Raw genomic sequence first — 12,585 nt, forward strand, 5'->3', positions numbered from 1 at the left:
AGAAAGCTGACATGGACTTAAGAAGTAAAATTACAGAGCTAGCTCGTAAAAGAAGTTCAAAGCTGCAACATCTGAAACAGACTGCAAAACAGTTCTGCAGCCTCCATCTCTCATCTCTTAGGAGTAGTATAGAAAGAAGATAAAATAGATGAGGGTGCATATGGAGCTACACTCATATTTCCTTCACACCATTTACAACCTGAACAGAAAAGGTAGTGATGGTGTGAAGTATACTTTTCAGTTCTTTAGAGAAGTTATTTAGATGAAGAAAGTGGTGTGATGTAAATTACATGCACAAAACATTAATGTTAGAGCTGATTTTCCTAAATTTTCTGTTAACCATGTTAATCCAAAGAAGCAGTTTCATCCAAAGAAGCAGCTTCAGTGGGGCGAGGAGCCCAAAACATGTGTTATTGACAATTGGAAAATTTTAATGTCATTCAACAAGTCTACTTTCACAACTGATGTGTTGGTTAGTGATGATTGAAATGGAGGTGGGGTAGCTGTTGTTGTACTTTCCACTCATGAGCCATACCCAATTCCACAAATTTACAGGCAGTATTGTCCCCCAAGACCATAGACCAAAAAAGTTTCATACACACTATTAATCGACTCCCTGTAGTCTCTACTCTTCTTTTTGGGGACTTGGATATGAACAATGCATTTTGTGCTCTCAGTACACCTTCCCAATAGGTAGGGTAGTCATGAGTTTCTCTATTTCAGAAGGGCCGAGTGAACTAGTGCGATGTTTAAGACACTAAACTCACTTTCAGGAATAATGGGCTTCACTTACCCATCTGGACATCCATTTGAAGGTTTTCTACAGTTCCTGTAAATTGGTCAAGGCAAATGCTGGAATTGTTCCTTTCAAAAAGGTATAGCCTTGTGCGTGGACTCCAAAGTACTTACCTGTGATGAAACATTAAGCAATAATCTATCTTCTTTTAATTCAGTAGATGTTAACAGATAGAGCAGTCCATATAAGAAAGATAAAGAGGTAAGCATCCAGAATATGGTGAAACATGTCAGCAGGATCTAAGCTATTGAAGTAGTCATCCCATAATCCTTATAAAAGCCCATGAAGCAACCTGTTACTCGGTAGAATGAAATGTCTGTCTGCAGTTGTATGAGAAGAGAGACTGGGACTGATTGTGACTGTTGCAGTATTTTAAGCTGCAAGGATTGACTTACAAATAGTCACAGAGACTAAAAGGCAGTTATTTTAAAAGTTCCTCAACTCAATAAATTTTTTAAGCAGTTTCAAAGAAGTATGTTGAGTATTCCTGGCAAATGTAGTGGCCCACTTATAACTAAGTACCAACACAGGGGTGCCTCCTAACTAAACTTTGAGATGTAGGTGAGTCAGAAGGTGAAACCTTCTTCAACATTACTGCCACAACACTCCAGCACTCATTCTCCCTTCACCATCGAGCTGCTATAGGCAGTATTGGTTGTGGCAGTAATATTGATAGAAACAGTGTAAATGTGTTTTTCTGTATGTACACAGTTTTTAGCATTGTATGAGGCACAAGATATTGCACCAGCTTCTGACTGAATAAGATGGTGTTATGGTGAAGCATCCTAATAATGGATTTCAAATGCTCCTGCTAAACTTTTTAATGCAGTTTTCTGGACATGCGGTAGTGTCAAATCTTGGAAGTAAATGACTTCGCTTCTGCTATTAAAATTAAAAATAAATTGTGCATGAACTAGTAGCTAGAGCTGCAACACTAATTAAACATCTGTGCAAAACCACAGAGCACATTATTAGTTGAGAATTTAGTGTTTCAATTCTATGTATATGTGTACTTGTCAATACTAGATTAGAGATTCCCTCACCACTGTATAATTAGTTCCTCCCTAAATTTGTATCACAAAGAAATTATGCAGACTTCTCAGGTTTTCTTTTTGGCCCATTTCTTGTTTCGTCTCCTTAATATGACTTAAGTCGGGGATCTCTCAATACTAGAAGTAGTAAATAGTGAAAAGTTTGCTGCTATAGACCAAAAGTGAGACATAGAGGCTTGATTCATTTAAGTATATTTCTTACACAATACTATTTTTTCTCACTAATGTTTTTAGCTGTTGTGGGCTTGCTCTGGCAATTACTTGTTCATTCCCATGCCTTTGGCACTCTTTTATCTTTATTCAGGAAAATCTCCTTCCCTACGTGATTATGTTAATGTTGTTCTTACTCTTTAGTTACTTGAAACGCAGTACCCTTTGTCCAATTAACTGCTATCATAGAAAATGACATGATCAGCATTGCAGAGTCTTTGATAGTACAAAAAATTATTTTCATAGTTATGTACTACTTTAACTTACAAATCTAACTATTGCTAGTAGTACAATGGACCAAACATGATCAGGCCAAGATAAAAAAAGAGAGAGGATAGCTCAAAATTCAGATGGAAGAGTGGACAAAAATAATATTTAAACTCATTGTTTTTAATTCTGAGAAAGAGCACCATCTTCTGTAAATATGTTGCAATGGAACCAAATTCAAAAATATCACAGGAAGAATTAATTTCAAATGTTAAAACGTTATGCTTTATTAGTTTACCAGCATGGAAAGTTACAGCAAAAGGACATAATTAGCCAAAAATACACCATTGACACAAATGTGGATAAAATCCAAAACTGCTGAAATTATATCGTTGTTAAATGAGTTTCTTTTTCCCCATAGCTTTAGGAAAAAGAATTCAGAATAGTAACAGAATGTTTAGTAGAAGTACATGTTTTAAAGGCAAAACCAAACCGTAACCAATCATAAATTACTCTCACTATCAGTCTATTACAATTGTATTTATTTTTATCACTTTGCAGTGTTTCATTTATTTTCTATTTTGCCTCTTTCTGTTTAAGTTTAATGCTTACATAATCTTATTCTTTTAGGGAACCTACAAACATTCTAATTCCAGTCTGACCTTCATATTCTCTCTCTGACAAGTCCTCCTAATGCACTATTTGACTTTTACATCCAGGTTCCTCACAGGCACCCAGAGATCTTGAGTACTGGGTTATTAACAATCAAAAATGAGTACTGGGTTATTAAGAATCAAAGTCCATTCCATTTACCTTCCACAATTAATGTGTCTTGGTCACCAGCTCAAAATGTGTGCAATTGTATCGTCTTCGTGTGTGTTATCCTACCAATCAAGACAATAATCTAACAAATATAATTTTCAGTTCATTTATTGTCAGTATTTCATCACTGTTATTGTTCTTGCTTACAGTTTTAAGTTATTTTGCTTATATATATATATAATTGTTTGTGTGTGTGTGTGTGTGTGTGTGTGTGTGTGTGTGTGTGTGTGTGTGTGTGTGTGTGTGTGTGTAGTGGCTTGAACTGCCTGAATTAATGGCTTTTCTTTGTGGCACATTGTTTTACAGTATTCATCATTATTGAGTCATGTACTTATTGTAGTGCTTAGTAGTGGCATCGGTGGGATACTTGGGCACTTCGTATACCAGAATTTGCTGCTCTCTGGTGACAAAAGAATTTTATTGTGCCAAGGGCTGTGTTATTAGATGTCACAATGATTGTGATGTTTCTTTCATACACTTAATAGGACCACCAAAAGTGTTTGTTGGACAGATATTTAGAGATAAGGTGGTGCTTCTGTTTTAGTCTGGGCGATGGTGTGGTTTTTCCAGTCCGGGCTCAGCACCAACCCAGCTCATACAACTCGATGGGCAGTACACAGACCAGGTCAGAAACATATGCTTTGTAAACAGCTTTAGCATGTTTCCCTGTGTACTCCAAGTCCTATGGTATGTCACCTTCAGTTTCATGTGTCACTAATATAGCATTGGTAGTGCCAGTGCCAGTACTGCCTGTAGACAAGATGCAGTTGTGCTGAATGATCCTAATACTACATTTGTGCTTCAGGGAGGACTCATTTGAGAGTACCATATTATCATCATACTCCATATGGTTTGACATTTTTTGTTGTCAAATGATTCATAGACTTTGTGGATGGGTTTAATGAACCAGCAGAGGTTTTGTACACAACTACTGTGAAAGATAATATTAGAGTGTCACTTTTAAGTTACAGTTTATGCAAGGAAGTAGTTACCTAATACTGCATAATTATTTATGCCTGCAATACAATGAAGCAAACTACAAACTTAATGTGATAGATGTATATTTTAAATGCATCAGTGTGAAATGCAACCCTGTATATGATGCATGTTTTTCTCTTGACATTAATATCTCTGCTGCTTGTTGTTGTATAATGATGACATTTTGAGATACAAAAGAATTGAGCATGTTGTGACAAAAAGAAGCAAGTGTAGAAGCAGTTAGTCCATACCATACTCCATGCATGTTGAATACAGTTTTCATTGCAAAAAGCATTAAAATATGATGCAGCTGTTTCTAGCTTAACATTTAATTATTTTTAAATCTGTGTAGAATTTTGTAATTTTTTTCTAATAACAAAGTCAACTGCTTTATATGTTAATGTATTCCTGTATCTTTCAAAATTTGGTGCAGAGCCATAAAGTACACAAAAATTAAAATGATTGCCAGTGATATGCAGTTTCTTCTTATTATCTCGATATAATCTTCTTGTATAGTGAGCTCTATTCATTCTGCAGATTTGCATGACTCTTTCAGACAAACCACTCCAAACTGCAGTTTTCTTCATCTCTATAAAGAATCATACAAGAATACATTAATATGAGCAGATGCTCCAAAATTCATTAGAAACATTGTAATGATACTAGGAGCACCTATCTTACGTCAGTTCACCAAAGGGAACATGTCAGGATTTTAGATGATATTGTGATAACACTTCGATGGAAAACAGAATCTGCTGAAATACTGTAATAGTATCACATTACAATATGGTAGCTTGCTCAGGAACCATGTAAAGAAAAATGCGCTTGTCTCAAAAAAATTAAGTTCTCCATTACAAATCCAAACAGTTGATGCACTATTAAAGAAATATGCACAAAGTAAATCCTATTTCTATTTACTGGGTATATAAACTATAATGTTTCACACTATAACATAGTCTAGTCATGACCATATCTGAATTGTACTTCCTGTCTTTCTTCAACCTAGTCTACCAGGTGTACCGGTATGAAATGAGCATTTTTTTGTGAAAATGAAACACTAATTTTGAATTGGAAAGTAAAAACATTTTATTCAAAGTACTGACCATTGCTTTCTATACATTTTGACCACCTCTCTGCAATTTGTGAACACCATGCCAATAGAAATGTTCGTCTTTTGAAGCAAACCAATCAGACACCCAATTTTCAACTTCTTCGTAGGAATCAAAGTGTTCCTCAGCCAATGCGTGTCCCATTGATGAAAACAAATGGTAGTCAGAATGGGCCAAGTCTGGTGAATACGGCAGGTGGGCTAGCAGCTCCCAGCCAAGTGTTTTGATTGTATCGTGAACCAGTTTTGCTTTGTGTGCAGGTGCATTGTCGTGTAAAAAAATTACTTTGCCATTTCTTCTGGTCCATTCTGGTCTTTTTTTGATCAATGCATAGTTCAAATTGATCATTTGTTGTCTGCAGCGATTAGTAGTCACAGTTTCACTGTGTTTTAGAAGCTCATGATACGCCACACCTTTCTGATCCCACCAAACACAGAGCATTGTCTTCTTGCCATATCGATCTGGTTTTGCACTTGATGTTGATGGTTGTCCCGGATTAACCCATGATTTTTCCCATTTACGATTCTTAAAATAAATCCATTTTTCATCTCCAGTAGCAATTCAATGCAAAATTGATTTTCTTTCATGTCTTTGAAGCAAAATTTGACAAATGGTTTTTTGGTTTTCCATCTGTCTTTCATTCAATTCATGTGGCACCCATTTTCCACACTTGTGGATCTTTCTCATAGATTTCAAACGGTCAGAAATTGTTTGTTGTGCAACATTTAGCACTGCTGCCATTTGCTTCTGACTCAAAATATCATCTTCATCCAATATTGCTTGCAATTCGGCGTCTTCGAACTTTTTTGGTGGTCTTCCACATTCTTCATCTCTTACATCAAAACCGAGTGAGGTGGCACAGTGGTTAGACACTGGACTCGCATTCGGGAGGACGACGGTTCAATCCCGCGTCCAGCCATCCTGATTTAGGTTTTCCGTGATTTCCCTAAATCACTCCAGGCAACTGCCGGGATGGTTCCTTTCAAAGGGCACGGCCGACTTCCTTCCACATCCTTCCCTAATCCAATGAGACCGATGACCTCGCTGTCTGGTCTCCTTCCCCAAAACAACCCAACCCTTTTACATCAAAATCATTATTTCTGAACCTTTGAAACCATCTTTTGCATGTTGCTTCTGATAGAGCATGACCACCATATGCCTCGACAAGCATTCGATGCGACTCTGCAGCACTTTTTTTCAAATGAAAACAAAATATTAATGCTTTCCGCAAATCGTCACTTTCTGGTAGAAAATTTGACATTCTTAACACGATGAAAACATATGATGATGTTTGTTCCATGACTTGATGTATACTAAATTCTTTGACAGATGGCATACCAAAAAAAAAAAAAAAAAAAAGGCTCGTTTACAACAAATGTTCCCTATCGACACATTTGTATCTTAACGCTCATTTCATACCGGTACACCTGGTACTTGTAGATCTACATCTAAACTGCACAAGCCACCTTCCAGTATATGGTGGAGTGTAGTTCATGTACCAGTGTCATTTGCCCCTGTCCATGTTACAGTTACACATAGTGTGTGGGAAGAAAAAGTGTCAATACACTGTATGAGCTCAAATTTCTCTTAATTTCACATTCATAGTCTTTTCATGAGATATATATATAGGGAGAAGCAATATGTTGGTTTACTGTTTGAAGACCAGATTCCCTTGGAATTTTAACTCTAAATCACACCATGATGCATCAGTATCAAGAATTTGCTACTGACGGAGGTGGGTGAACATTTTGTGACTTTCATGCTTTACAAATGAACCCATGATAAGATGTGCTTTTCTTCTTGAAAATTTCTGTACTCCCTCTACCAGTTGTTCCTGGTAAGAAACCTAGAGTGAGGAACAATACTTGGGTATATGTTGAAGGAAGATTTCTGTAAGATACCTCTTCTTTGGGCGGACTATTTTTCCTGAGGATTCTTCCAATTAATATCAGTCCAGCATCTGCCTTTCCTAAAATTAGTTTTATATGGTCCTTCTGCTTTAAATAGCACTATGCAGATAGTCCCAGACGTTTAATAGAAGTTGTTTTTCCAGTAACTGTTTAGTAATTGTGTAATCAAACAATAACTGGTGCTTCTGCCTAATTATGTGTGATATTTCACATTTGTTTGTGTTAGGGCCAGCTGCCAAAACCTGCACAAAGTATTGATCATCAAAGTCTTCCTGAGCTTTTCTGTAGTTTTCTGCCATTGTGACTTTTCTGTATACATCAGCATATCCACAAACAGCCGTATGGCATTCCCGGTGATATGTACAATGCTATTTATATGTGCTGTGAACAATTATGCTCCTACAAACGTGCTCTTCAGGTACGCCTGAAGCTAGTTTTATATCTGAAGATTTCTGTACATTAAAAATTAACTGCTGTAAACTATTCAGTACAACCATGGAGCTGGTCTTATATTCTGTATGCTTTCATTTTCTTCACTTCATCTTTGTAAAATCAGGTCCAGTTCCTTTTGTCTAAGGGTGATTTTAGTTCATTTTATATCTCACAGTCACGCATTTTGATATCTGTGGTTGTGGTGTTCACCTGATTGTTTAAAGGAGGAACTGTAGTACGATCTTCCTCAGTGAATGATTTCAGAATATTCTTCAGCTTGCCCCCCCCCCCCCCCCCCACCTGGGGTTTTTGGGTTGTTTCATATGATAGTTGGCTAAATTTTATGTCAGTCTGTCATAATTTTGTTTCTTGTACCTGGACATTTACTGTCTATTGTACAGGATGGATCACTTAAACCTTTGAGCAGTTTTATTTCTTGAACGTTGAAAGATGTTGAGACACAGTTTTGGTAAGTGATCGTAGGTAGAGGGGCACATAATTTTGTTGTGTGGGTAATAATCTTAATTATTGTATGAATCAAGATAGCAAAGCAAGAATAATAATTTTAAATGGGATTTGAAAAGATAAGTTCAGTGAAATAACAGTCGTAAATGTTAGTGTTAAAACTTTTCGCTGAAGTATCCAAGAAATGTGCATTGACTATTGTGATGTAAACACTGCCAAGTAGGGCTCTCACCTGAGTCTACGTTGTAATATGCAGCAAGAAGATGGACCTATGTTATTAATAGCCACATTCATTTCTAACAAAATGACCTATTTCAGCTTGCATCAGTCATCCTCCGATCATAAAGTGCAGGGCATGGCTCGATCCCACTACAGCGGTGATCACATTGTGTCAGTCAGTTTGAATAACAATTTGGTTTCTCCAGTTGTGGAATTGAACCATGTCCTGCACTTTGTGATCTGAGGCTGTCTAACACTAGCCAAAACCAGTCATTTCATTAGAAATAAATGTGATCGTGTGAGATAATTAAATTATTTTCCAAACAATAACTCACTGTGGTCTCGTGCTCAACAGAAATATTGTTCTTTCCTATATATATTACCACTTGGTCATACATAAAATGACATAGAGACAAGGTCAGGTATGATTGCTGTAAATGGAGCTGCTGTACACCAGCTTCTATTGCATCAGAAGGGGCATAGGAAAGCTACTTCAAATGTGTGTGTATATTCATGTTTAAGTAACAATTTTTGTGGAAACGAGTTAACAGTCAAAAGGCTTGATACAATGATGGAGCCAGACATGGAAGCCCTACTAGGTGGTGTTTACACTGCAATAGCTGATTCTGGCTGCCTTGCCATTCACCTTTTTGGATATTTTTGTGAAAACTTTCGGCACCAACATTAACCCAAGTGTTATATCACAGAACTTTTCTTTTTAAGAACTTTTGAATGTCGTTAAGTTCATCGTTTAAAAAGCATTGCTTGCCTCAATATGTCACTTGATATAGAGTTAATACTATAACACATACAACAGAATCACATGACCATCTGCTTACTAAAATTTGTGAAAAACCTCTTTTTAATATCTCATACCATCAACAAAGTAAAAGGAGTGCTAATTTTGGGTTCTTCACTCTGAATATCACTAGTATTGAACATACATCAGATAATTTTAAAGGACTGGTTCATAAGTCATGGTACATGAATTACACCTTTAAAAACAGATGTAGCAAGGAAAAATATATATGTAAGGTGATTCCATGGATGATATAAACTTTCAGGGCTCATGGAGAAGAGTAATTGTATCAATTTGAGGTAATGAACCCTTTTCTGGAAACAGCAGAGTTGCAAATTATAAGCAAAATGTTTCCGGTACCTCTGACAGTGGAGCTCTTCTCTCTTTGCTTTCCATATTTTAGGAGGAGATAGTACGGACAGAAACAAAAGCAAAAATTGTCAAGTAAACATTGGGATCTAAAATGCATACCTTAGGAGTTATTAGCACTTTTTCAGTAGAGGAGATGTGTTTCACAGTGATTTTGATCCATACTACCACCTCCCAAGATATGGAAAGCGAAGAAGAGGAGGTTGACTGTCAGTGGTATCAAAATGATCTTTGCTTGTAACTTTTGACTTGGTCATTTCCCAGCCAGGGGGCCTTACCCCAAATTGATACAGTACCCTTCTTCATCAGCCATGAAAGATTTTATCTGTCATTGTGCTAACCAGCACGGTCACCAAATTAGATTGTAGGTGTAAGAGAAAATTGCAGTGAATGACCAAGAACTATATAAACAACAAATATTATTTTATTGTGGACAAAACGGACACAAGTGTTTCATACATCTGGCATCATGTAAAATATAATCCCAAATCCCCCAATTTTTTTGCAGTGGTGATGCAACGTGTGTTTTCGAAGTCCACTTTTGTGCCTGTTTTAGTTGGTAGGACACTCCATCTGCATACGTCATCAGAATCAGAATACTGTCACAATGGAAGTATCCTTATGCACAACTGAGACTGACAGAGTGGTGAAGATACTTGACTTGTATTAGGGAGAGCTGGAGTTCAAATCCATGCCCAGGCATCCAGACTGCAGTTTTCTGGGTTTTCCTAAATCAAATGTCAGGATGGTTCATAAAAGGATGTGACCAGTTTCCTTTCACGTCCTTCCCCGGGCTGAGCTTATGCTCCACCTCTAATGACCCCAGTCATCGACAGAATGTTGAAGTTTCATGTTACTTCCTTTCTTCATTATGCATAGATAATGCAGTCACACATCCCTAGTACATGTGCATCATTGTTCAGTAGCACCCTGTAACATCATCACTGGTGTCCACTCTGAGTTTGGTAAAGTTAGTCTATGTAGCCACATTTGAAGATGTCAGTTCAATCTGCTTCAGCCTGATATGAGACAACACTCACATTCAGTGTCTATACTGTTAACGTGTATGACAAAACAGTCATTTCAGGCTCGAAAACTGCAAATCTTACATATGATAGCAATTTGACTTACATTCAGTTTGAAACATGGTGAGCTTATAGTTTCATGTGCATGTTCTATTAACTGAACACCAGTGTTCATAGGTAGCCTCTTTTAGTGGCATTTAGTAGTTTATGACACACATTTTCAAGTGTGTTTGCTGCATGTACTATATTTTCATCTTTATGGAAGACATAATGCCATTCCAACTTGTGAAACAATGTCTGTACATTGGCTGCAGCATTTCAGGAATAGAATATGTCAGTGGCATTTTAAGAAGCTTGTTAGAAATGTTAAAATGCTCTTGAAGAACTTAGATGCCAGACAGTTATCATTAATCCCCTAAAATCATGTCTCATGAGGTCATATTGTGAGCCTTAAGGACAATGAAATTACTGTATTGCATTAGTTTAGTAATTGAAGGTACAGGAAAGAGCCACATCAAAGAAACTTTTTGAAATTTTGATAGCAAGAATTGAAATCCAACATTTGGAATGTAAGTAAGGCTTACCAAGTTGTCTATATGTACAAGGACATACACACAGTTGTGATAAATTCCATACAGTGCATATGTCTTAGACTCTTATAAATACATTTATTGTATGTTAAGGCTCATATAGCACTTTACTTTGCTAAAATAAAAACTTTTCATGCATATAACTATTTGTAGGGCTATCATCCAGGGCTTCATAGGAACATATATTGTCCTTTATATTATACCATTACTCCCATTCCCTATTGTGACTTAATAACCTGGATGAAAAGCTTAAGACGACATTGTTATTAATGTAGGTACACCATGATAATTATTCACCTTGCGATTTTGTTGCCCCTCATACACACTGTGTCTCGTGTTTGACAGCTGACAAAGTGTGTAGTTGTCTATTAGTCATGTCATTTGGATCCTTTCTAATTTTAATCATTTTCCTTAGTTTGCATTTCAGTATCTTTCTCTTACTGTAATATGGATATCTTGACATTCAACACCTTTCCCAGTCATTCTGATTGTTTGGCTGTAGCTAGTTTTCTGTAGTGTTTTAGTCTCAGATAACACTTCTGCTCCACCACGCAGGTGCTAATAATCTTTGTAGACATCCCAATACATGATGCCTACCTTGTAAATCCATACTGTGCAGAGTGAACCATGGCTCTTTTGTTGATCTTGCTAGACTACTGATTTTGCAGCCGCAGTGAAAGATTGCTAATTCTCAGCTGATCACTATCACACAACACTAGGATCCCTTTATTTATTTATTTATTGTTCAGATAACTCAATATATACAAGATGTAGCCTCTTTAAATTATTAAATACATTTTTAAGAGGTGTTTCTATGAATCTCTGTCTGCTGATGTCTTCTGCCAGTTGAAGCCCACAGCTTTCCTGAGTTCTTTGTCCCAGCGATCAGGTGGTCTCCCTAGTGGTCTTCGTTTTTCTCTGGGACTCCACTCTAAAACTGATTTTGTCCATCTTCCATCCTTCATTTGTGCAATATGTCCTGCCCATGTTGTTCTCGTCTAAATTATTATTTGCCATTTTTGATGTTGTAGCAACTGCACCACATTTTGTACAACTCAATGTCAGGTTTGACACAATACCTTTATGAAGACGCTGATTCTCTCCCAAAGATACACCACCACCACATATTCTGCACACAGTATTTTTGGAAATGAAATCACAGAGCATGTTAAGGTTCACCATAATATTTCCAAAGGAATGTTCATCTCCACCAGCTGACTGGGAGGAAATGCCTTGAAGACACTGCAGTTTCTTTCTTGATGTGCTGATTTTCTTTATGTTTAACATTCTTGGGTACTTTGACCCACTAACCTCATTTACCTTTACATATTTAATTCCTCTGAATTTTAATTTAGGTGAGAATTTCTTTATTTGCGACATTTTTATGAAAACACATAGAACCAAAGGAAATACAAATCAACGCGTACTTCACTCACAACAAACTTCACTAAGTACAACCATTAATGTTCAAAAGAAATAACAAACATGATTGGAAAAACAAGTATCGATAGTAGATACAAGGTAGGAAACATTGAAGCGATAAAACAATAGAAGCATGAAATAATATACAAGGAGTAAAAGAATGCATGGCGCAAAAAGGAA

At 36.7% G+C, this 12,585-nt stretch overlaps 1 protein-coding gene across 5 annotated transcripts in view; it reads left to right on the forward strand.

Moving 5' to 3' along the window:
- The window catches only part of LOC126183891 (palmitoyltransferase ZDHHC20-B-like), a 296,753-nt gene that overhangs the window by 251,563 nt on the left and 32,605 nt on the right, over positions 1 to 12,585 (forward strand). For 3 of the 5 annotated variants that reach the window (XM_049926210.1, XM_049926208.1, XM_049926209.1), the window contains one exon: positions 3,632 to 3,712. The exons of the other annotated variants lie outside the window; for them this stretch is intronic. In XM_049926210.1, coding sequence (XP_049782167.1) covers positions 3,632 to 3,712 — 81 coding nt within the window. The remainder of the gene's footprint in view (positions 1 to 3,631; positions 3,713 to 12,585) is intronic. 5 annotated transcript variants of the gene reach the window in all.

This window comes from Schistocerca cancellata, chromosome 4 (assembly GCF_023864275.1).
Source record: "Schistocerca cancellata isolate TAMUIC-IGC-003103 chromosome 4, iqSchCanc2.1, whole genome shotgun sequence".
Classification (NCBI taxonomy): domain Eukaryota; kingdom Metazoa; phylum Arthropoda; class Insecta; order Orthoptera; family Acrididae; genus Schistocerca; species Schistocerca cancellata.